This window comes from Lycium barbarum, chromosome 1, assembly GCF_019175385.1.
Source record: "Lycium barbarum isolate Lr01 chromosome 1, ASM1917538v2, whole genome shotgun sequence".
NCBI lineage: Eukaryota > Viridiplantae > Streptophyta > Magnoliopsida > Solanales > Solanaceae > Lycium > Lycium barbarum.
In genome coordinates, this window is record NC_083337.1 from 141,329,955 (window position 1) to 141,352,002 (window position 22,048).

A 22,048-nucleotide genomic window follows, 5' to 3' on the forward strand; every position below is an offset into this window, starting at 1 on the left:
GCGAACCACATGACTTGCTGAATTATCATGATACATAACATAAGCAGAATATAACGTGAATGCATGATGAGCCTTTATAAAATGTAGTAAGTCATAATGCTTAATAAAAATACTTGTTTAAACATGAGTGCGGAATATAACATGAATGAGCCAAAATGGCTATACGACTCCGAATGTCTGACATGACATAACTGACTTGTCTAGTCTATGAAACCTCTATCATGAGTCTGACTAGAAAACATACTTACTGGGACAATGCCCCCAGCATACCTTAGATGCATGACTAACCATAAAACAAAAGTTGACTAAACCCCGAATGAGATGGGGCTCACCAATAAGCTGATACGGATGCTGTCCTACTGAGCAGATGTGTCGTCCTGTATATCAGTACCTGCATCGTGAAATGCAGGCCCCCGGGCAATAAAAGGGGACGTCAGCACATTGAATGTACTGGTATGTAAAGCAACTGAAAGAAATAACACGGGACAAGGAATAACATGATAAGAGCTGAAACTGAAAACCTGGACATGAACATGAGCATGAGCATGAGTACATATATACATAACATAATTAAAACATGATAAGTAGGGAGAGCATTTCATAAACCGACAAGTGAAATCACCACGTGGGTATGTGGAGTCTGGTACCTCGCCGGACCAGCAGAGCCCTCATACCTTGCCAGAGTATAAGGTGGTAAATCACCACGTGGGTACGTGGAGTTTGGTACCTCGCCGGACCAGCAGAGCCCTCATACCTTGCCAGAGTATAAGGTGGTAACGTGCCTGATGGATCCATTCAGTGTAAAATTAAAGTATCGTCTTATCTGGGCGAAGCGATCCTTGTCCTACGGTGGCTACGTAGTTTCAGGCTATCTGAGCCTTCTCGGTAATTTGTGCAACTCCCAAAAACATTAACATAATATAGTTGGCTAAGAAGCCTAAAATTTTCGTGAATTAACTTGTACTTGTCTTGTAATCACGATTTCACGAAGTAACTTGTAAACATGGTTTCATGAAATAACTTATAAACATGGTCTCATGAAATAACTTGTATTTAGCATTTATGTATCTTGTATCATAGTATGAAAACAATCATATAATATAGTTGCATGAAAACTTGTAGACATATAAGATATTCATGAAATAATCATCTTATTTAAAAACATGCATGCAAGAACCCATGGAATACAAAATATGGGTTTTCATGGATTACGGACAGATTCTCAATAATCCTAATGAGTATCAAGAACACAATGATAGAATAATAGCAATTCAAACATAATATAGTCATAGACATGGACCTAGGGTTATCATGAGCATAGTATAGAATAGAAACCCTAGTTTTGTAAAGTTTCATACTTTATGGATTAGGAGGCGTGGGGAAGAACGATGATGTTCCCACACGTAGATAGTAACTCTACATACCTTAGTCGCTCCAAAACTAGAATTAAAGACTTGAGCTTTGAAGAAGATTTCCAAAATCTTGAATTCTTGAACCTTGAGATGGGTTTTCTTGAAAACCCTAGTTTATGAACAATGATTTCTTGCTTCGATTACAAGGATATACTTTAGAATTGACTTGGAATGATTAGAATAGGCGTAACTTAATGTTCTTGATGATGGGAGAGAATAGAAGGTAGTTCTAGGGCTTGGGGGTGTGAAGAATGAAGTGAAAAAGCCTTAGAACGAAGTTTTAAAATTACTTTCGGACCCATTTTACGCTCAATTTTACGTCCCGTATAATTTGTACGGACCGTATATCATACCGTAAAACCATTCCAGTGATTTGGACATTCTGGACCAATTATACGGCTGGAATATACGGCCCGTATAATTTTTACGGTCCGTATGTTCCACCGTATAATATTTACGGTCCGTATGTTTCCACCGTAAACTGACAGAACACTGTTTAGTAAAACGGGCATAACCTTTTGTACACAGCTCCGTTCAAGACCCATAATATACCGTTGGAAAGATATTTCAAAGGGATACAACTTTCATCAAGGAAGTTTTCCCAAATTCCAAATTAATAAAGGGGTTATGGTCGTTGGAAGTAAGACCTTCTACAATCTCATTTGCAAACATGCCCCGTAGAGTGGCTTTCAACTTTGCTTTGCCCAAAGGCTCTTCTCATGTCTTGATTGGGTTTCAAGCACCATTTATACACTACTCAAATTTGTTTCATTATACCTCCGTCTTATGAGACAAATCTTAGCCCGAATGCACGAGGTGTTACAATAATATACGTAATGTTGTGTACCACGTCCCAACATTTGTATGCAGTTAGTCTTGTAAGCCGTTATCTGTCCAATCCAGGACAAACATATTGGAAAGTTGTTAAGAGAATCTTAAGATACTTGAGGGGCACTGCTAATTATAAATTATGTTACCAAGGGAGTGACTTACAATTGGTAGGTTACTTTAATGCTGACTGGGGTAGAGACTTAGATGAAAGAAAGTCCACTTCTGGCTATATATTCTTGCTTAATAATGGTACCATTTTGTGGAGTAGTAAGAAACAAACATGCATAGCTTTGTCAACTATGAAAGCATAGTTTGTCGCATGTTCTGCAGCAGTACAAGAAGCCATGTGGCAAAAGAGATTCATGGAACATTTAGGGATCGTTGACAAGCCAATGGATCCAGTGAAACTCTTTCGTGATAGCCAAGCAGCCATAGCTTATATAAAAGATCTTAAGTATCATAGTAAGACTAAGCACATAGATACAAAGTATAACTTTGTTAGAGACATCATAGCACATAAGAAAATCACTCTACAGTACATTTCAACACACAAAATAGTGGTTGATCCCTTGATGAAGTCAATACCTAGGGATGTGTTTATTGAGCATGTGAAATTTCTAGGCTTGCACAAATTGTAGAGTGTTGTATTTCCTTATTCGAATATTTTGAATACAATACCTGAATATTTCTTTTTGGAAGAATACGCATATTTGTTTGTTTCATGAATATTCCAATAATATTTGTTAATTGACACATTCGTACAATATGATAAGGTTGGCTTTCTCACACGAGCAACCGCCTTGAGTGCTTATGGGGAGCGAGCCAAGATGAGACATTCGTGTTTCTTATAGCTAAAGCAATTAACAAACGTTATATTGCGAGTAAGAACATATCATTTAATGTCGCCTTAGTGGATGACTAGGATAAGATCCTAAAGAAATGTTAAACAGAAGGATCGAATTATGGATTCCCACCATCCATAATACTGGTAGCCAGATAAGAGATCTCTTCTAGAGGCCATAAGAAGATAGCAGAGTGGTAGAACTCCGGTAAGGTAAACAGTTTACCTGGACCAAGATCTGTACAATGTAAGCAAAGAAAATCGACATATGGAAATCAAAGGTACACTCTAGCAGGCATTTCATACTGCATGTGCTTTATAACAACAAATTGGGAGTTAAGTGAATAAACCCTGCTTCACTACTATGTGAGACCCGGAAAGGAATATACCTTTCATTGGTTTTCTTATGACTTTGACAATATCATGAAGTGATGGGTTAGTGTATGCTATTTTAGTATGCATCCAAAGGTTATGATAATACGACCTAAAGGAGTAATGCTAAGTAAGCAGCTAATCTTGATCTTACTGATATGTGGGCGAAAGGAAGATATGTCAAATGTACACACATTATGCTTGTGTCTTAGACCGGTCCATTATGAAGCCTATTTTAGATGGCATCATAATTTTGGACACAAGACATATTTGAAATGAGAACGGCATGAGGATTAGAGAAGTCGTATGTATATAGACATGTCTAGGGCAACTGAGACACTTTATATAACATGATATGATATCATAAGAGATAAAAGGGTTGTAGACTCTTATATTGATCCCGAAAAGAATTTCTAGTTTAAGAGCTCTCAAAATTAGTGTCCAAACGGCCAGGACAACACACTATGTATGGAAATCTAAAAAGATGTTTACTTTCGAAAAAAGGTTTATGTGATTTATCCCATTATGTGTGAGTGTGAGATGTTAGAATCGGTACACCCAATATGGGATGAACATAACTTATCTTCATTCATGATGTTACGTTATGACTCTACCACATAACTCCATATAGTACAGGAACAATAGTTATGAAACTCTTGAACGAAAGAGTTAGCAGATCACATTTTCTTACCTATAAAAGGGAGTGTTTTAGTCATTCTCTAGACACAACAAAAGAATAGAGAAAACATCCTTTAAAATAGAGTGCGATTGTTGTGAATAATTTACAAGACTCCACAAGTAATTTTGTAAGAAACTGTTTGGCAATTTGTGGTATAGCAACGCACATCGATCCTAGAGAAAAAGGTATGTATTATTCCGCATAAATCTCTGAGTTCAATTCCTCCAAACAAAAATTATTGAGTTCTCATAGACCTGTAAGTTATACTCTAGATCCTCACTAATTAAAATATTTATTTACTAGAGAAAAACATCAAATTAAAATCTAGAAAATGTAACAATTTAGTGAATTTGATTTGTTAGGAGTTGCTCCCGTTTGGCCATAGATTTTGAAGTTGAAACTTGAAACTTGAAAATTTGAGTTTTTGAAGTTGTGATTTTTTGAATTTGAAGTTCTGTTTGTACATGCATTTTACTTTAAAAAAATTGAAGTTTTGTGAGTGGAAGTCCCAAAAATCCCAAAAACTCGTCGAGACTAGTTTTTAGAACTTGAATTTTTTTGAAGACAGATTTTCAAAATCTGATCCAAAATCTATGACCAAACAGATATTTAAAAATATAAATTTTTAAAACCTGATCCAAAATCAAGCTACGTATATTTTGAAAAGACTAGATATAGTGTACGCGTTTTGCGTGTGACCAAAGGTCGTACCACAGTTGACAACAGACACTACAAAACAAAAATAGACTTAGCTATGGTCGTCGTTTATCCCTTTAGTTGGCTAAATCTATGTACGTGCGTTGCACTTCCTTGTCGAATGTTAAAATTTTTATATAAAAGTGATGCTTGTAGACCTAGTGTTTAAATTTAAAATACTTGAATAAAGGTTGAACATCCTTTATTTTATAACTCTTTGATATCCGTCCTAACTAATTCGTATTCTTGTCACGTAAGGAACGTTAAAGGGGAAGAGCTCCCATCAAAATATTGTTCATTCCCATAAAGGAATCCATGAATAGTTAACTTAAATTAATTAGATATTTATTGTTTTCACTGCATATTTTAAACTTTTTTGAAAATATGAGATCTCATGCGACGGAAATTAAAATTTACATATTTAAAAACTATATGAAAGTTACTATAAGTTCCAATTCTTTTCATGTCCATATGATAAAAAAAATTATATTTAAAAATATTGGTCAAAGTTCACAAAGTCTTAATGCCAATAAGCGAAAAGTGTCACATAAATTGAGATAGGGGGAATACATACGTTTCAAAGCTAATTTTTTGTTCGCCCGAGTAACACAGTAAAATCCTAAGAAAATAGTGAAATCACAATTATTAATAAGAAAATAGAAGTACCATAGGATCAAGCACCTTTTTGACTTAACGGACCACCAAAGAGATAAAGAAACAATATGAAAGGAGAAAATGCTCCATAAAATAATTACTCAAGAAGAGAGAGTAATCACATGTCTTTCAATGTCGTCACAAAAAATTACATCAAAAGTCTAATTTTAAAGCATTAACTTTAAACATGCTTATACCAACAATAAATTGTAAAATATGACATAAGTATACAATCAACTTTGAAGTTTATTATATAAATTACGTGTTAGTTTAAAACTTACCCGACAAGAGGTTTATGCGGCTTTACACACCTAGAAACAACAAAACAGTTACCTAGAACCTAAGCAAACAACAAAAAGTCATTAAATAGTTCAAACGCTACGCTATTAAATAATTCAAACACTACACAACACACTATTAAACCCTAAAAATTTATCATCAAAACATTACTATGTAATGATCATAAATTCTATAAATATTTATTAAAAAAAACCACAAAAAACCGCAATAAGTACGATACAAAGAGTTTTTTTCTAATTGAAACTCTTTTCTTTTCTTTCGTTCCTTTTTTCTAAACCTAAAACATGCACACGGCATTTATAATTTCCACACAAAAAGTACTCCTTTTAAACTTCAATGTAATTTTCCTTTGTTATTACTTCTTTTTACAAATATATTATACTGAATAAATCTAAGGAAAGATTTAATAACCGGATTTTTAGTTGATTTCAAAATCCTAAATATTAGAAGAATTATTGAATGACTATTAAAATATTGCCAAAGTTAAAAAGGACTTCAAAAATAACAGGGTTTTTTTTTAAAAAATATTATTAAAATAATTAGTAATAATTTGAGGAAAATAGTAAATGACATTTTTGTCTATTGTAGAATCTTTAAATAAAGGATAAAAAGTTCGATCAATATTTTTAAGGTCTGTCGCGCTTTTAATATAGTATAGATTAAACTAAAAAGTGACACATAGGAGTACAATTTATTAGGAAAGAGAAAAAGGAGTTACTACTATATTTTATTTTAGTTTCGGTGAAGGCTCAAATATGCCCCTGAACTATACGAAATTGCACATATTTGCCCGTCGTTAAAAGGTTGGTGCAAAGATACCCCTTACGTTTTTTTTTTTTGCTATATATGCCCTTGAGTTAACAGAAAATATTGGAGGGCATATTTGTTCAGTTCGCATAGTATAGGGGCATATTTGAGTCTTTAAAATTCCTAAATATTATGGCACAAATAGTTCTCAGATTTTTTTGTAGTGCACTTTATGCTAGCCAATAATTTATTGCAAGTGCATTTTGAAACTCCACACTTATCGTACAACCCCTCACTTTTCTCTCTTATTCTTTCACTTGTTTATGAAATGTCAGAAGCTTCGAGTTCTTCAAATAGCTATGGAAGGGTTTGTGGATGTGGAGTTGTGGAAGGGTTTGTGGACGTGGAGTTACTGCACTCCATCTCACTTATGAGCTTCAAATAATTCTACTAAATTTCGGTTATGCGTGAAATTCACGAAAGAGTCAAACCACATTGAATGTTATGTAAGAATCTGTATAAATGCTTAAGATGTGATACTCTTTCTATTATTATTATCAAAATTTTGAGCACTGCGGGAGACATTTTTTCATATGTCATAAGTCTAATATAAGTTATCTCCTTTTTTATGTTTATATTTTATTGCGGTAATTGTTGCATCCATTATTGTGTAGATATTGGGACTGAGAAGACAAAAAATATCCAGAAAAAACAACAAATTGAAAAATAAAAATGGTATTATCATTAGTAAAAAAAATCTTTTGAAAAGGGAAAATGATGCTCTTGTTGTGAAAACAGTCTTTAAAAGATATTTGTAATTGCATCTGCTCTTTTAGTTGTATAATTTTAATGTAATATAATGGTGGATGGATTGTAATTACAAATGTTTTTTTTTATGTTTTGGAATGCAATGATATTTTGTGTCATAATATTCAGGAATTTCAAAGGCCCAAATATGCCCCTATACTATGTGAACTGAACAAATATACCCTCAAATATTTTTCGTTAACTCAAGGGCATATATAGCAACAAAAAAAAAACGTTAAGGGCATCTTTCCACCAACCTTTTAATAACGGGCAAATATGTGCAATTTGTATAGTTGAGGGATATTTGAGCCTTCACCGTTTTAGTTTTCTCGAATTCAGGCGAACTCAAGAGCGAGACCGACAATCTGTAGCCACCAAGAAAAGGTAGGATGGCAACGCCAACGGCGACTGGCAAAAGCGTCAGCAGCAACAGCAACAGCAACAGCAATAGAGATGGGTCAGCGAAAACAATGGTGTCTGATCAAATCACTCAGTCTATTCAGTCCACTTCCAATCTCCTTCATCTCATGCTTCAATCTTCCCCTTCTCAGGCACTTCCTTTCTCTTTTTCACATCATTCAGTTGTTTGTTTATGGTCTTGTAGCTACTGGTTTAACAGCTAAATTCTCTACATGGATGTTGCCCAAAATGCTGAATACACCTCCATATAGAAAAAAGATTTGATTTTTCCCTAATTGGGGGGTTTTTATTACTTTGGAGAAAAGAAATTCTTGGTTGAAGTTTCATTTAGAAGGGTAGTGACGAGATTTAAAAATTGAAAAAAAGAGATTTCTTTACCTGCTTCAGTTTCTAGTGTTAACAATAATTGTAATTAGTACAACTGAACTTCAAGGCAGTAAATTGCATGTCCAAACAAAACTTCAACTTCAAATCAACCTGATTTCAAATCATTTCCAAACGGGGCCTAAATTTATAATGTCACTAACATTGTTTCATGTATTGCTGACACATTTATCAATATGGTTCAGGCCGAACTGATGAAGCTACCAAAGAGTCTTTTTGCTAAGACACCTACTATCAAGAATACTGAGCTGGTATAAAGGTCCTCCTATAGTTATAATTTATGAATTTCAATTAAGATGACCCTGGAGGAAGCCTCATTCGTAATTCTATTGCTTTGATTGTGGTCCTTGCAGGTATTGGAGCAGCTGCCTCGGGTAATTTCAGCACTGGATGCTCATATGGATAACGGGTTACAGAGGTTAGTCCTTTCCCCCATTCTTGGTTTGACAAACTAATGGTTGATGAAATTACCTTGTACTTTACTTTTTTCTTTCAACGTGAACCTCTAATATGCAACTTGATGTTTGGAAACTGTGTCAAGGCTTAAAAGATCCGAGAAATGATAAAAATTAGGATGCTGATCATCTATCTGAATAACACACAGAAAATTATCTTCCGCTAAAATGTATATACTGTCTTTACTTCAGGAAAAGAAGGTAGCTTCGGAGTATGGTTCTAGGTATAAAAGCTCTAATGAAAAATTGTACATCAATCAGCTCTCTTTATAGAGCAAGAGAAAGCGAAAGGAGGAAATATTTGCATCATGTGCAAAAGAAAACGTGATCGTAATATAAATAAGCATTTATATTCTTTACTCTTTAGAGTTGCATAGCACCATGAAATTGTGATTTAGAATTTTCTTTCAATAAATTACTCCAAACTTGCGTGGATTTTCACAAGTTTGAGCATTAATGTTAGTGATTAATGAAGCAAAGAATTAGGATAGAGTTGTTGTAGCTTGAAAAGAAATTCAAGACTATTCAATAGATGATCAATTATAAGTCTAATCTAAGATCTGACTTTAATAATTGCAACGGAAGTTGCTTCATTTGAGATTTTAGAATCATTCTATTACTCCTTTTTCAACTGCTCTCACATCAAAGTTAACGTTTGCAGTGCCCCTCAGCTGAAAACTGTAATGCAGCTGCTCTCAAACATAGAGAACTGCCAGCTCAAGCCCTTATCCAGGTCTCAAGCTATTCAACAAGAGGTTATCCTCCCTCTCCTGCAATTCATCATTCAAATATTTATGGGATTTATTTAGTTGCCTTTACAACTGAAAAACTTCCTAGAGTCAACATGATAGTTTCAGCAATACTAACTTTTAGTTTAGAGTCTTTAGAGCATTACTGGCACCTTTTTAGTGATAATTTACTAGGGTGCAAAATCTCATCAACTTAATTTCTTTCAAATTCTTTGTTTAGTGGTTGTGACTTGTGACAATTCTTAACTTCCCAATTGCATGATTATATTTTTATTTGTGATCAGTGCATGACAATAAATTTTCAGTGACAGAAATTGCATATACCATGTAAGTGAGGTCCTTCCAACATTGTAAATTATTATTTTGAAAGTTACATTGCCCGCCTCCTTTTATCATGACCTATGAGGAACATTTTTTCCCCCCTTTTAGTTTGTTTTTACTCTTTTTTTAGTCTTTCTTGTGCTTTTGGAGACCCTTACGGGGATTATATAGTTTCTCAGATATCCTTTTGGGGAGTGGTTCTGTTTAATATAGTATTTTTCTAGTTTGGGTTTAAGCTTACTTCAGATATTGTCTCTCAAGCATATTCTCTTTAGATGATTTATTTAGAACTAGGACGGTGACTAACTTATCTATCCCACCTATATTTTCAGGAGACTGAATCAGTAAAGCAATCTCCAGAAGCCGGCTAACCTTCTTGGGACAATGCAATAAAATCCCAGAACGCTGGGCAAGGTTATAATCATGGCATCCTAATACTTAACTATCTGATATAAATATAGAATTGGTTAATATCTTTCACTGGAAAGCAAAAGGACTCTTAATGCTTCAGCTCCAGTGATGGTTTGCTTTTAACTTAGAGCTAGAATCGTGTGTATTACAATATAATCCTAGAGTTGAACTGAAATTCACTTGCCTTTAACATGTTGCAAGTAGCCAACTCTTACTTTTTGATTGTAAGCACTGATTATCTACAGTCAGGTTGGGAGACATTGGTTATTTGCTCGTGTATATTCTTGGTGCTACAGATGATTATATAAGAAAAAATAACTTGACTTTCTGTTCTGATAGTAGTTTCTTTAGTTCTTGTCATTCTTTCTTCTCTAAAATGACTTCTCTTACTTGTAATCTATGATTCCTAAATAATTTTGTTTCGCCGTGCTTGTTGTGATCAATGTTTGCTAAGAAGTGACTAGTTTTCTCCTTGGCATAATGGTCGGCATTGAAATTGCTGCATCATTTTTTCTTATATCGGTAATGTCCAACTCAGCTTGTGCTCATTTCAACTATTCCAACGAGTATCTTGAAATCCTCACATCATTGAGACATAAGATCCCATGCTACTGTTGGATCAAGCAAAAAAATATCTTAGCACTGAAATTCCAGCTTAACATTTGATTTTAGAGTTGCATACATGAGATCTTGGCTGTTTATTCTTAATGGTTGAGATAATTGCAGAAGCAAGATCGCTAGCATATTATGGTAGATGAATAAAGTTCTGCATTACCAAAAGGGGAAGATGTAAAGATTGTATCACCACCTTGATTATTTTTATGAGCCAGTGACAAGTTTTTCTGTACCTGGTTGATTTAAAAGGAAGCCTTAGTATGCATTTGGTCATACAATTTGAAGTTTTGATCTGAAATCAACGTTTATTTATGATATTAGAACAAAACTTCAACTTCAACTTCAATTTTAAATCATGATTTTAAATCTCAAATTCTCCTAAAAGTAGCATTTCAATTCCAAGTGTGTGATTTCAATTTTAGAAAAATTAAAACCTGAACCATAAGTTAATATTATGTAAAAGAAGATTCATAATTTTAAATTTTGCAAAAAAGATTCTAAAAGGAACATGGAGATATGTGATTTATTAATGCAACACCTTAGGATATTTCAATACCTGGTTTATGTACTATGATTTGCTCAATTTGAAAGAGTGTATAAGAGATAGAGAAATTTTTATAGTTTTCACAAATTATAGGGTTTTCTTGTTTACGAGAAAAGTACAACTTTTGAAATTTAGGTTGCATATCCGAATAAAATTTCAACTCCAAATCAACATGATTTCAGGTCGGTTTGGCCCGTAGCCATTCAGGTTAATTAGATTATGAACCAAAAAAACGTGTTTACCTGATGATGACTTCTTAGAGACGTTTTACTTGCTATTGGTTTGACCGTGTCACATTTAGTCCGACTATTTAGTGTTTATTAGAGATTAGTTGGTGTCTATTTTAACTTTTGAAAAAATCGAGTTTGGATTTTTTTTTCCAGGTTTTTGCAAAAAACTGTGTTTGATGGAGTATTTGAAATGGGTGATGCTTTGGGGGAGTTTTTGAGTTTCTTACATGATTTGAAGAATTGAGTTTACATCAATTGTCTTATAAGAATGCCAATTTCAATATTGATTAGTCAATTTTGACATCTAAATATTGCTGGACAAAGTTGTGCAGTATTCATGATGAAGGGTAATGTTTAAACAAAGTAATTTAATATTTGTGATGGAGGGAAGTATTAGATATACGAGTCCAATTTTTACGATGTTGAAAACTGAAGAGTTGAAGGAATCGAATAGATTAATGGAGGTGAATATAAATTGGTCCCTACACCACCTTTACTTATTAAAAAAAACTCAAATTTTTTAGTAGTAATTAGTACCAGTATTTGCAAATGGGTTATTTTTTTAACGAATAGGTTCTCCCACGAACTGCAAACCCTTGTCTTTGTTGTGGAACATTTGGAAATGGGGCCCCCCAAGTATACTGTTATTCCACAAAAATGGAATTTGGCTTTGGAATTTGGGGAAGAGGTGGCTTCTTTTCCTACAAAGTGACAAACTGATGTTGTTGAAACTTACCAGTAAAGCCACAGGTGGATGCGGCGAAACAACTCGTCATATTCCGAAAAAAGAACATGTATTATTGTTTTTGGAGAAAAAAGGGCAAAAACACATTACAATTTTTTATTTTTTCATGGTCTAAACTAAATATTTATAATCTTCAATTAATTGAAACCTACACTTTTTTAATTTCTTAGCTAATAAATATTTATAAATTTATCATAATTATTAACTGTTCAACTATCTTGTATTCATATTTAACGATAATATGCTTCTAAAATAGTTCAAATATAATATGCTTTCATACATAAATAGATAAAAGACGAACATCTCAGTAAATTAAAAAATTAAGGGATCGTTTAGTATGTGGGGTGTGACAAGCAAGGATGTCCCATGAAATTATGTTGTCCCTCCTCCTATATGGGATAGTAATCGTATCATTTTACTACAAATGATGCAATAAATAATCTCGAGATCAGCTAATATCCCAAACCAAATATGGAATAAAGCTAATCTCAAATTTTATCCCTAGATTATTATCCTTATCTCACATACCAAACGGCCCTTAAATACATTTTTTCAAATAGTATAAAGATTAAAATCAAAATTTATGTAATCTATGAATTAAAATAGTTATAATCCCATTTATTTTCCCCTCACAAGAACCAACACGTACCATCACCCTATTTAGCCACCTAAGTGACCTAGGAAACAAAATCCTCTGACACTACTAAAAGCCCCACACAAAAATAGTACTACTTACTAGGAGAAGTAAAAACTCGGGTCACTTTGCCATCATCTTCTACTACTGTGTACTTGCCGACCCATTCTTGATTTTGATGGCTTCTTTGACTTTGCCTTCGTCTTCTTCTACTAAAAACAGTCGTCTTTCTTCTTGTTTTTATTCTTCTTGCTCGTCCCTCAGTTGCAGGAACTTCGTTCCTAAACAAACACGGGGTCCCAACTACATCGTAAGTAAATACATTCCTTTCTTTTCTCTCTTTTGTTTGAGTAGTTTCATTCATGTAAGCTTTGCAAAAGTATTGTGGCTTCAAGAATCAAGGGTGGTGGAAGATTGTTATAGGTTGATGATCAGTTGTAAAAATAAATACAAGCTTTGTAAAAGCAGAACTTGAAGGACCACTTTTAGTTGAATTTATTTGGGTTGTATTCTTTAGAATGGAGGAGATGTAATGAAATAACTCTATGTTTTTATCCCTTTTCTCTGCTCTACTCATTCTTTTCGAAAAGAATTAAGGCCTGTTTGGCCATGAAAATGGTGAGTATGTGCAAAAAAGTAGTTACTGTTTTCAAAATGAAAAAAGGTATTTGGAAATTGGAGTTGTGTTGCGACTGATTTGGAGTGAAAACAACTTTTTGATGTTTTTCAAATTCCGGAATTTTCCGTAATTTTATGGCCAAACATGATTTCCGAAATTCAACTCCGGAAAAAAGTAAAAAATATTCATGGCCAAACTGCCACTTATACTATCAGTCTATCACTACTCTACCTGAAATGTCCAGCATTTTTTCTCTTGTATAGAGAACATTTACCTAAATTGTACCTTTTTATGGAATTTTTAAGTACCTAAAAATATTTCTGATGAATTATGATATACTAATAATTAAATTTCAATGATTTTGTATCTGAATATTGCCATTCTTGGAGTAGATGATTTTACTGAATTGTTTATAGTTATTCACTATTGTGGAATAAGAGACAAGAGGTTTATCTCTTTGAAGGGAAAAAGACTTAAAAGACTTTCTTTTTCGTCTCTTTTGTTCATGGTCTGTGTTTTTGTTGTCTGAGGTAAAATAGGAAATCTGTTAAAAAAAAAAAAAAAAGGAGCCCATGAAAAATGGATTCTTTATCCTAATTATGCATATATTTTCACATCTGGGAATTAGAATTTGCAATATCTTCATTTACTTTTGGAGCCAGTTTCATGAATTCAGACTCTGTCAAAAGTCCAATTTGGTTGGTTCATGAATTCAAACTCTGTCAAAAGTCCAGTTTCATGAATTCAAACTCTGTCAAAAGTCCTATTTGGTTGGTTCATGAAGTCAAACTCTGTCATGAATTCAAACTCTGTCAAAAGTCCTATTTCGTTGGTTCAAGGTCTTTGGAGCTTTTGCAAAGTTGTTTGTTTTATTAATGAATGTCTATTTCTTGTCTTAGAATTGTGAAATCAATGAACCAGCAAATGAGAAGCCTATTGTGCCAATCATTAATGATGAGACACTTCCAACATTCTTGCAAGCCAAACGCCTACAGAATGCAGTTGACAGAAACTATAACAAGCTGAAACCAAAGCTGAAGATATTTTCTGGAACCGCAAATCCTTCACTTTCTCAGGTAAATGCTTCTATATATGAGGACGTGGGGATGCATAGTTATAAGAACTGTCCTATACTAACATTGTCTGGAATGCCACTGAGGTCTTTCCTTCTATCTTTTGTGATGTCCAGTTTTAACTTTGTGTACCAATCCCTATTCTCTTGGGATCCTCTTTATGTTCTCTGTACACATTCCGAATGATGAAAGGTTGACACTTATGCTCTATATTTAGCAAGATTCTAACTTGATACTTTGATACATAGTTGATACTCTGATACATAGTTTGGTGGCTTTTACCATTTAGTATTAGTGCTCCAACCTCTTCCCCGCCCAAAGAATTGGATATATCATGTGCTGTGACGCTGGAAGTTCTTAAGCACAAGGGTGAAATTATAACACTCACCCCGTTACATTTTATGTGAAGATGTTTGATAGGTCATGTAATTTCACTTATAATAAATTGCTGATGATTGTTGGGACTCCGTGACTACCCACATAACGTTCGTAGTCATATAACAAGAATAAAGTAAAGAAGTAAGGACACTGAGTATTTTTACGTGGAAAACCTTTTTAAACTAAGGGAAAAACCACGACTTAAAAGGAGCAACTAATATCACCGTAGCAAGGAATTTACACTTTGTACTCTCAAGTTAAATACTCAAAGACCACTACACCCTCAAAAGAAAGAATCTTCACTTGGTTATTCCAGTTCACTACAATATCGCTCAGACTCTCTATTTTTCCTCACTGACTATTTCCTTACATTGTCTATAATTTGCTGTCTGCAACTGCTGTGTTGCTTCTCTTGGTCTGTGGTGTCTTCCAACTGAGGAAGGGCCGCCCTATTTATACTTTATGGTGTTAGAGTACCCTACCGATGTCATGAGTGACATAAGGAAAGATAGAAATTTCAAATGTTGTAATATGAAGAGATCTATTGGCCGGTTGTCCAAATCTCATTTACTGCAGTGTTGGCCTGACTTTTTATGCCAAAAAATCAGTAGCTACAGTATATAATTATTCAAGCTGTGAAATCCATTGAACTTCTGTCCTCTTTTAAGTTATGCTTCTTTTCTCAAAGTGCAGTTCTTTTTCTTTATTCCTTAGGAAATTGCTTGGAACATGGGGCTTGAACTAGGAAAGGTCAACATCAAGCGCTTTGCTGATGGTGAAATTTATATCCAGTTGCAAGAGAGTGTTCGAGGATGTGATGTTTTCTTGATTCAGCCCACTTGCCCTCCAGCCAATGAAAACCTCATGGAGCTTTTGGTGATGGTAGATGCATGCCGAAGGGCTTCAGCCAAAAATATCACTGCGGTGATTCCATATTTTGGATATGCCAGAGCTGATAGGAAGGTAAGTTTTCCTGCTGTGCAAATTTTATGTTCTGTGCCTTAAGTTTCCATATTTTTTGACTATTCACAAGTTGACAACACAAGGCCATAGGGGTGAGTGACAAGATGATAAAAGCAGACTGGATAAATCTAAGATAATGAGGAAAGTTGTCTCAAAAACTCTATCTCAGAATCAATGCGGGTTTAACTAACAACAAGACGCAATTGAAGGAAATAATTCATATGGGTGACACCAAGTTGAGATTAAAGCTTGGTTGTTTGTTGTCAACTTACACTAGTGTCTGCGTGTTGTTTAGAGTCTGTCCGTTCTGGTCTAAGTTACTCGGACTCTCCTAAAATGTAGTCGGGTGCGTGAAACAGGTGCGGCAACACTTTTGAAGAGTCCGAGTAACTTAGATTCTGGTTAAGACTTGTATATCCGTGTTTAAGAATAAATATGAGAGCTAGAGAGCCTCTTTGATTCATAATGCTCCTAATTCATCTTAAAAGGCAAATGATTTAGTACTGGAATGGGATGGATCTCAATAGAGCCTAATGGATACAAAGGATTCATCTAACCTATCCCAACTAATTTTGGATTGAAATATAGTTGATGGGTTTATTCATAAATTGAGACCAACTTTTTTTAATCTTCTTTCTTGTTGTTCCACAATTTTATGCTCTTTTCTCTTGAGCGTTACTGCAGTAAACTATGTTTAACTTGGATGCACCTGTCCTATTTATCCTTTTCTCTTGTTCACTTTTCTTGTCGGTCAGGATTTATGTGGTTAACTCCAAGGAGTTATCACTCGATGAGAATTTTTACAGAAAGAATGAGAAAAACAATGTCTCCAACTACTGGTCTTGGACCTAAAGAAATAAGTAATTATAAAAGGACATTTTTGGGTAGGTTTTTGTTTATCATATTTTATATCTTTTCTCAGACACAAAGTCGTCAATCCATTGCTGCCAAATTGGTTGGGAACATTATAACAGAAGCAGGTGCAGATCGTGTTCTAGCTTGTGATCTCCACTCTGGGCAATCCATGGGTTATTTTGACATTCCAGTGGACCATGTATACTGTCAGGTAATCTCGTAAGTGTGTGTGTATCATTAAGAACTGCAAATTTATTAAGCTGATTGGCAGTTTTCCTTCTTGTACATGCCAGCCTGTTATCCTTGATTACCTTGCTAGCAAGAAGATTTCTTCCAATGATCTAGTGGTGGTCTCTCCTGATGTTGGGGGAGTTGCTAGAGCACGTGCTTTTGCAAAAAAGTTAGCTGCACCTTTAGCCATTGTCGATAAAAGACGCCAGGAGCATAATATTGCTGAGGTAGTTTCAGAGCTGTTTTGATTTTTTTTTTAATTTCACACTTAATACAGTTTTATACCCTGTTGCCTTTTACTCAAAAGTATGTAAAGTAGATTCATCCTTGTTAGACTGTCTGCTTGGTATTCCTTTTCCAGGTAAGTATGCGAAAGCTTTGGCCTAAAAATAGGTGAGATAAAACCTTTTCTCAGTTCTGATTCAGCTTGAGACCAAAGTATTGGCCTTACACTTGTTAGAATGTAGTTCCACCGGTATATCATCCTTTAGACCCTGGCATCGACCTAGCCCAAGAAATGGATGAGCCAAGCAAGTTTCTTTGGGTGGAATTCCTAAGTTGTTCTTGAAGCCCTTTTACACTTAGGGTGTTTGGTTGAAAGGAAAATGTTTTCTTGGAAAACAACTGGATTATGTATAGCTTCCGCCTCTATTTGGGTCTATCTTTTTAAATATGGTTTGCTCATGTGGTGAACCATCCCCCAGATTGCTATATATATTTTACCACTTTCACCTTCAGGAATGACTATCCATGTAAATAGGCAGAAAACCAGTAGCACACATGCTCACACTCTATGAATACAAAAGAACAATGCGAAGAGTTTTTATAGTATTTCACTGAGCAATAAGTTCTACGTTCTGGGAGCAGGTTCCAGCTTTTATTTTTGGGTTGCATTTCATGCATTCTACTTTGTCATTGATTCCATACTTTTGTTGTTGCCTGCAGGTCATGAACCTGATTGGTGATGTTAAAGGAAAAGTTGCAGTCATGGTGGATGACATGATTGACACAGCAGGTGAGCTGAATTGCATATATCAGATACTCATGGCAAGCCAAAAACTGGAAATTTCTGATTTTTTCCCTCCCTTTTCAAAGAGATGAGCATCCATCTTTATTCGTTCCATGGAAATATGTCTACATTATGAAGTGTCTCAACGAGTACTTAAATTTCCTTCTTATATTTATGTTGTCCGTGGTCAGCTCCGTTCTTTTGTTATGGGGAGATCAGTTTTGGATAGCATTAGTTAACATCTTGCTGATGGGTCTTAGGGACTATTTCCAAAGGTGCAGCACTTTTGCACGAGGAGGGAGCAAGGGAAATTTATGCATGTTGTACACATGGTGTTTTCAGGTAACATGTCTATGCATTCTACAAATATGCAAAAGTCTTTATATTTTTGGAGTAAGCATTCAGTTGCATTATATCTGGGTGAATATGGATCCTTTTTTACTCACTTGATTTTTTTTTTCCTTAACGTGCAAAGAGATTATCCAGATTCCAGCTATAGCTAATACAAGAGAAAAACTGGTGTAGCAGGCTTTTTTAGTTTCGAAGAATAGACAAAATGGTTTCTAGATGTAGAGAAGTCCACTTTGTGTGTAAAATTCAAATCATCATGTGAATATCTCTTCCTCTCTAGAACATCATCTATTCCACCTTTTCTCCACCATTGGCCAGAAAATTTTAGCTCGTCGAAATTGGATGTTATGGGAGTTTTGTTCTGTATTAGACTTGTATGAGATCGATGTCAAGTCTATTTCATGCAACTGTTATTGCTCTCTTTCTCTTTACTGCACCTATATGGATTAGCATTTTAGTCATAATGCATATTGCTTGTTGTTGGCTTTATTAATCAAGTGCTGATATCTCGCGATGACAGCCCCCCTGCAGTTGAAAGGTTGTCAAGTGGCCTATTTCAAGAGGTTATCACCACAAACACAATTCCAGTGATGGACAAAAATTATTTCCCTCAGCTGACAGTTCTTTCAGTTGCAAACCTTCTTGGTGAAACAATTTGGCGCGTACATGGTGCTTGTTCTGTGAGTAGCATTTTTCAGTAGGTAGGAGTAAATTTTTCCATGGTATTTCGACAGGTGTTTTTCCTTATAGCTAAATAGAAACTATAACATTTTCACAGCATTTTACTCTTTAAGTTAAATTAGTAGGATTAAGGTAGCCATGTGCTTGGGACTTGACCTCCTCATTTTGCTGTGTTTTTTTCTTTTAGTGCATGCAAAGAAATTGATCAAATGGGACCAGATAGGGAAGTATTGGGAGAATGATGTTAATGGGATGTGCAATGAATACATTTCAGGAAATTGTTTCTCTGTTTTTTTTTTTTTTTTTTTGGGGGTAAACTGGCGCTTTTTTTATTACTTTATCCTTCCGCAAATACAGCAACAAAGACATCTAACAGAAACATAACTCAGAACTTCCTATGTATCTCTTCCTTCTTCCTATGCCTCTCCTATTTTATGCTATTCATTTTAAGTATCGTCCTCCCTATACAGATTGACTATCCAATCCTTCCCTTTGTTTGATCTCCCATTTGCCACATTTTCCATAACTTTGATGCTGCATTCCTGTTGTACCTTTGCAATCAATTTCTGTGGTAGAGTTACTTTATTGTCCCATAGGGCTTCATTTCTAGTTTTCCAGATGTCGTATACTAGTGCTGTTAGAACTGCCATGATGAACTCCCTGCATTTTCTACCTTGTGCTTTCCTTATCATCCTCTTCCATAACCCCACTCCTTCCCTGTTGTGTATATTGATCTTCATCCATTGTAGGATCCCATCCAGGCAAGTGCTTGAGAGGTGACATTCAAAAAACAAGTGAGCAGTTGTCTCTACAGCATTGCCACATACTACACAGAGGTAATCTTGGGAGATGCCAAATCTGAACAATCTTTCTTTGATCTGCAGCCTTTGATGGATTGCTAGCCAAGCAGCTATGTTTTGGTATATTCATCTTACGCCATATCCATCTCCTCCATGCCTGTTCCTCTAGTGTTTTCCTGGGCCATTTGTATCCACTATCTACTGTGTATTTCCCAGCTGCTTCTAACCATCCATTTTGCACGTATCCAGCATTCATCTTTTCCCTTATTGCATAGATCTTCTTCCAATACCAACTGCAGTCTGTAGGGGGTATGTATTCTCTCCATGGTGTCTCTTTCAGATAAATGTGGTTGATCCACTTAACCCATAGGTTATCAGCTTTCATTGCAATATTCCACACATGCTTGCCTACAGCACCATCATTCCATGTCAATCCATCCAAAATTCCTAGACCTCCTTCTTACCTGTCTACACACTAGGTCCCATGCTACTAGAGGAACCTTGTTTGTATTTTCTGTACCTCCCCATAAGAAACTTCTACATATGGCATTGATACTCTTCATCACTTTCCTTGGTAGTATGAACATGGAAGCCCAGTATGAATGCATGTGCATCTACACTGAGTTTATCAGCTACACCCTGCCTGCATATGATAAATTCCTTGTGCCCCATGATTTGATCATGATGCTCAGTTTCTCTATTAAAACTTCACAGTCTATGGCATTTAGTTTCTTTGAAGAGATGGGCACTCCTAGGTACTTAAATGGCAAGCTGCCTCTTTTGTAGCCAGTTAAGTCACACAGGTCCTGCACGTCCTGCTGGGTCATGTTTGCAGTATATATATTAGACTCTGAGGCAATTGTAGCTAGTCCTGATGCATTTGTTAATGATTTTGACCCTCTTAACATCCATATGACAGCATTCATCTCCCCTTTACAGAATAGTAACACATCATCAGCAAAAATAGGTGGTTCAACTTGAGGCACCTACATTTTGTGTGCAATGCAAATCCCTCCTGTTGTGCTACTAATGACATTATCCTGGAAAAATACTCCATACAAACTACAAATATTAATGGAGATACTGGATCTCCTTGCCTCAACCCCCTCTGACCCTTTATTGATCCATGCATTCCCCCATTCTCTGTTGCTATGTAGGCAATGTGCAATTCTTTAATCAGTAATCAGCTTTTGTGTTCGCAAGATAAACTAGAGAATTATCTTTTCAAAATGATTATCAATGCAGGCAAAACTCCCATAAATTTGTGCTTTATATGTTGTACTTCATCGAAAAATGAAATTGGGACCTAACTTAACCCCAGAAGATAGTAAAGTGAGGATTGTTCAAAATCATATAAGGAGATAATTCATTTCCTCAACCAATGTGGGACGTTCTTACATCATCAGCACATCAATGCTAGATATTGTAGCTAAGCAATATAATGTATGGTCCCCAACATTGGGTAAATCAAGCATAGGTTTGGATCTGCTTAAAGAAAATAAAACTCAAAAGTTTAAATTCAATTCCAAAATTAGATCATGAGGTTAGGATAATCCAAAATCTTTTAAGACAATGGTCCCTGCCCTAAAAACCCTCACATGTAAAAAAATATGTTTACAATAGATACATTCATGATCTCATGGTAGTCTAGATTACACAAACAAGCAAAACAAGGGAATCTATTACCAGCACGTAAGATTAGCGGAAGGCATCATTGGTAGGTAAATACAGGTTTTTGGAGGGTCAGCAAGAAATATTCAATTATTGAATAACTCCAATTACACAAACTGACAATTTCTTGTCATCCTGGGCCAAAGTTCTTTTACTCGTAAGTCATAACAATTATTAACACATCCTGTTATCGAGGACAGACTATGACTTGTGCCCCTATCTCGGTGTCGGTACTCGGTTTGGCCTGACTATGAATTCATGCTGGAAAGTCCCATTTTGAGGGTTAAGTGTTTTCTAGTTTCTACAAAAGACGACTTTATTTTCAAGGCCTGAACTTGAATCTTTTGCTAACGATGAAGGGATACTTACAACCATCACAACCTTTGAAGGTGAATACCAAACACTTCTCCTTCAATGAACTATTTAAAGGTGAATACGAAACACATCCCCTTAGTGAAAATTATTTGATTTGGACAATTAGAGTCAAACTTGATAAGTTTCTATATGTTTTTTCTACAAAATTGAGAGCTATTACTCGCCAGAAGATTATTGTGAATGTTATGTAAACTA

The 22,048-nt window shown here is 35.1% G+C and overlaps 2 protein-coding genes across 3 annotated transcripts; both read left to right on the forward strand.

Moving 5' to 3' along the window:
- Positions 1-7,641: 7,641 nt before the first annotated feature.
- Positions 7,642-10,407, forward strand: LOC132640683 (tobamovirus multiplication protein 2B). The gene is made up of 5 exons (XM_060357374.1): positions 7,642-7,890; positions 8,329-8,394; positions 8,497-8,561; positions 9,260-9,353; positions 10,001-10,407. The coding sequence occupies exons 1-5, from the start codon at positions 7,729-7,731 to the stop codon at positions 10,037-10,039; spliced, it is 426 nt and encodes a 141-aa protein (XP_060213357.1). The 5' UTR covers positions 7,642-7,728; the 3' UTR covers positions 10,040-10,407.
- Positions 10,408-12,874: 2,467 nt separating this feature from the next.
- On the forward strand, positions 12,875-20,718 carry LOC132640687 (ribose-phosphate pyrophosphokinase 1-like). 2 transcript variants are annotated; one of them, XR_009582342.1, is made up of 9 exons: positions 12,875-13,157; positions 14,366-14,542; positions 15,632-15,880; positions 16,803-16,946; positions 17,029-17,193; positions 17,912-17,981; positions 18,236-18,317; positions 18,847-19,801; positions 19,892-20,718. XR_009582342.1 is itself a non-coding variant. In XM_060357386.1 (8 exons), exons 1-8 carry the CDS (start codon positions 13,026-13,028, stop codon positions 19,025-19,027), a joined length of 1,200 nt encoding a protein of 399 aa, XP_060213369.1. In that variant the 5' UTR covers positions 12,875-13,025; the 3' UTR covers positions 19,028-20,718. The 2 variants fall into 2 exon arrangements, 1 of the variants encoding a protein (XP_060213369.1); XM_060357386.1 differs by having other exon boundaries at positions 18,847-20,718.
- Positions 20,719-22,048: the final 1,330 nt, after the last annotated feature.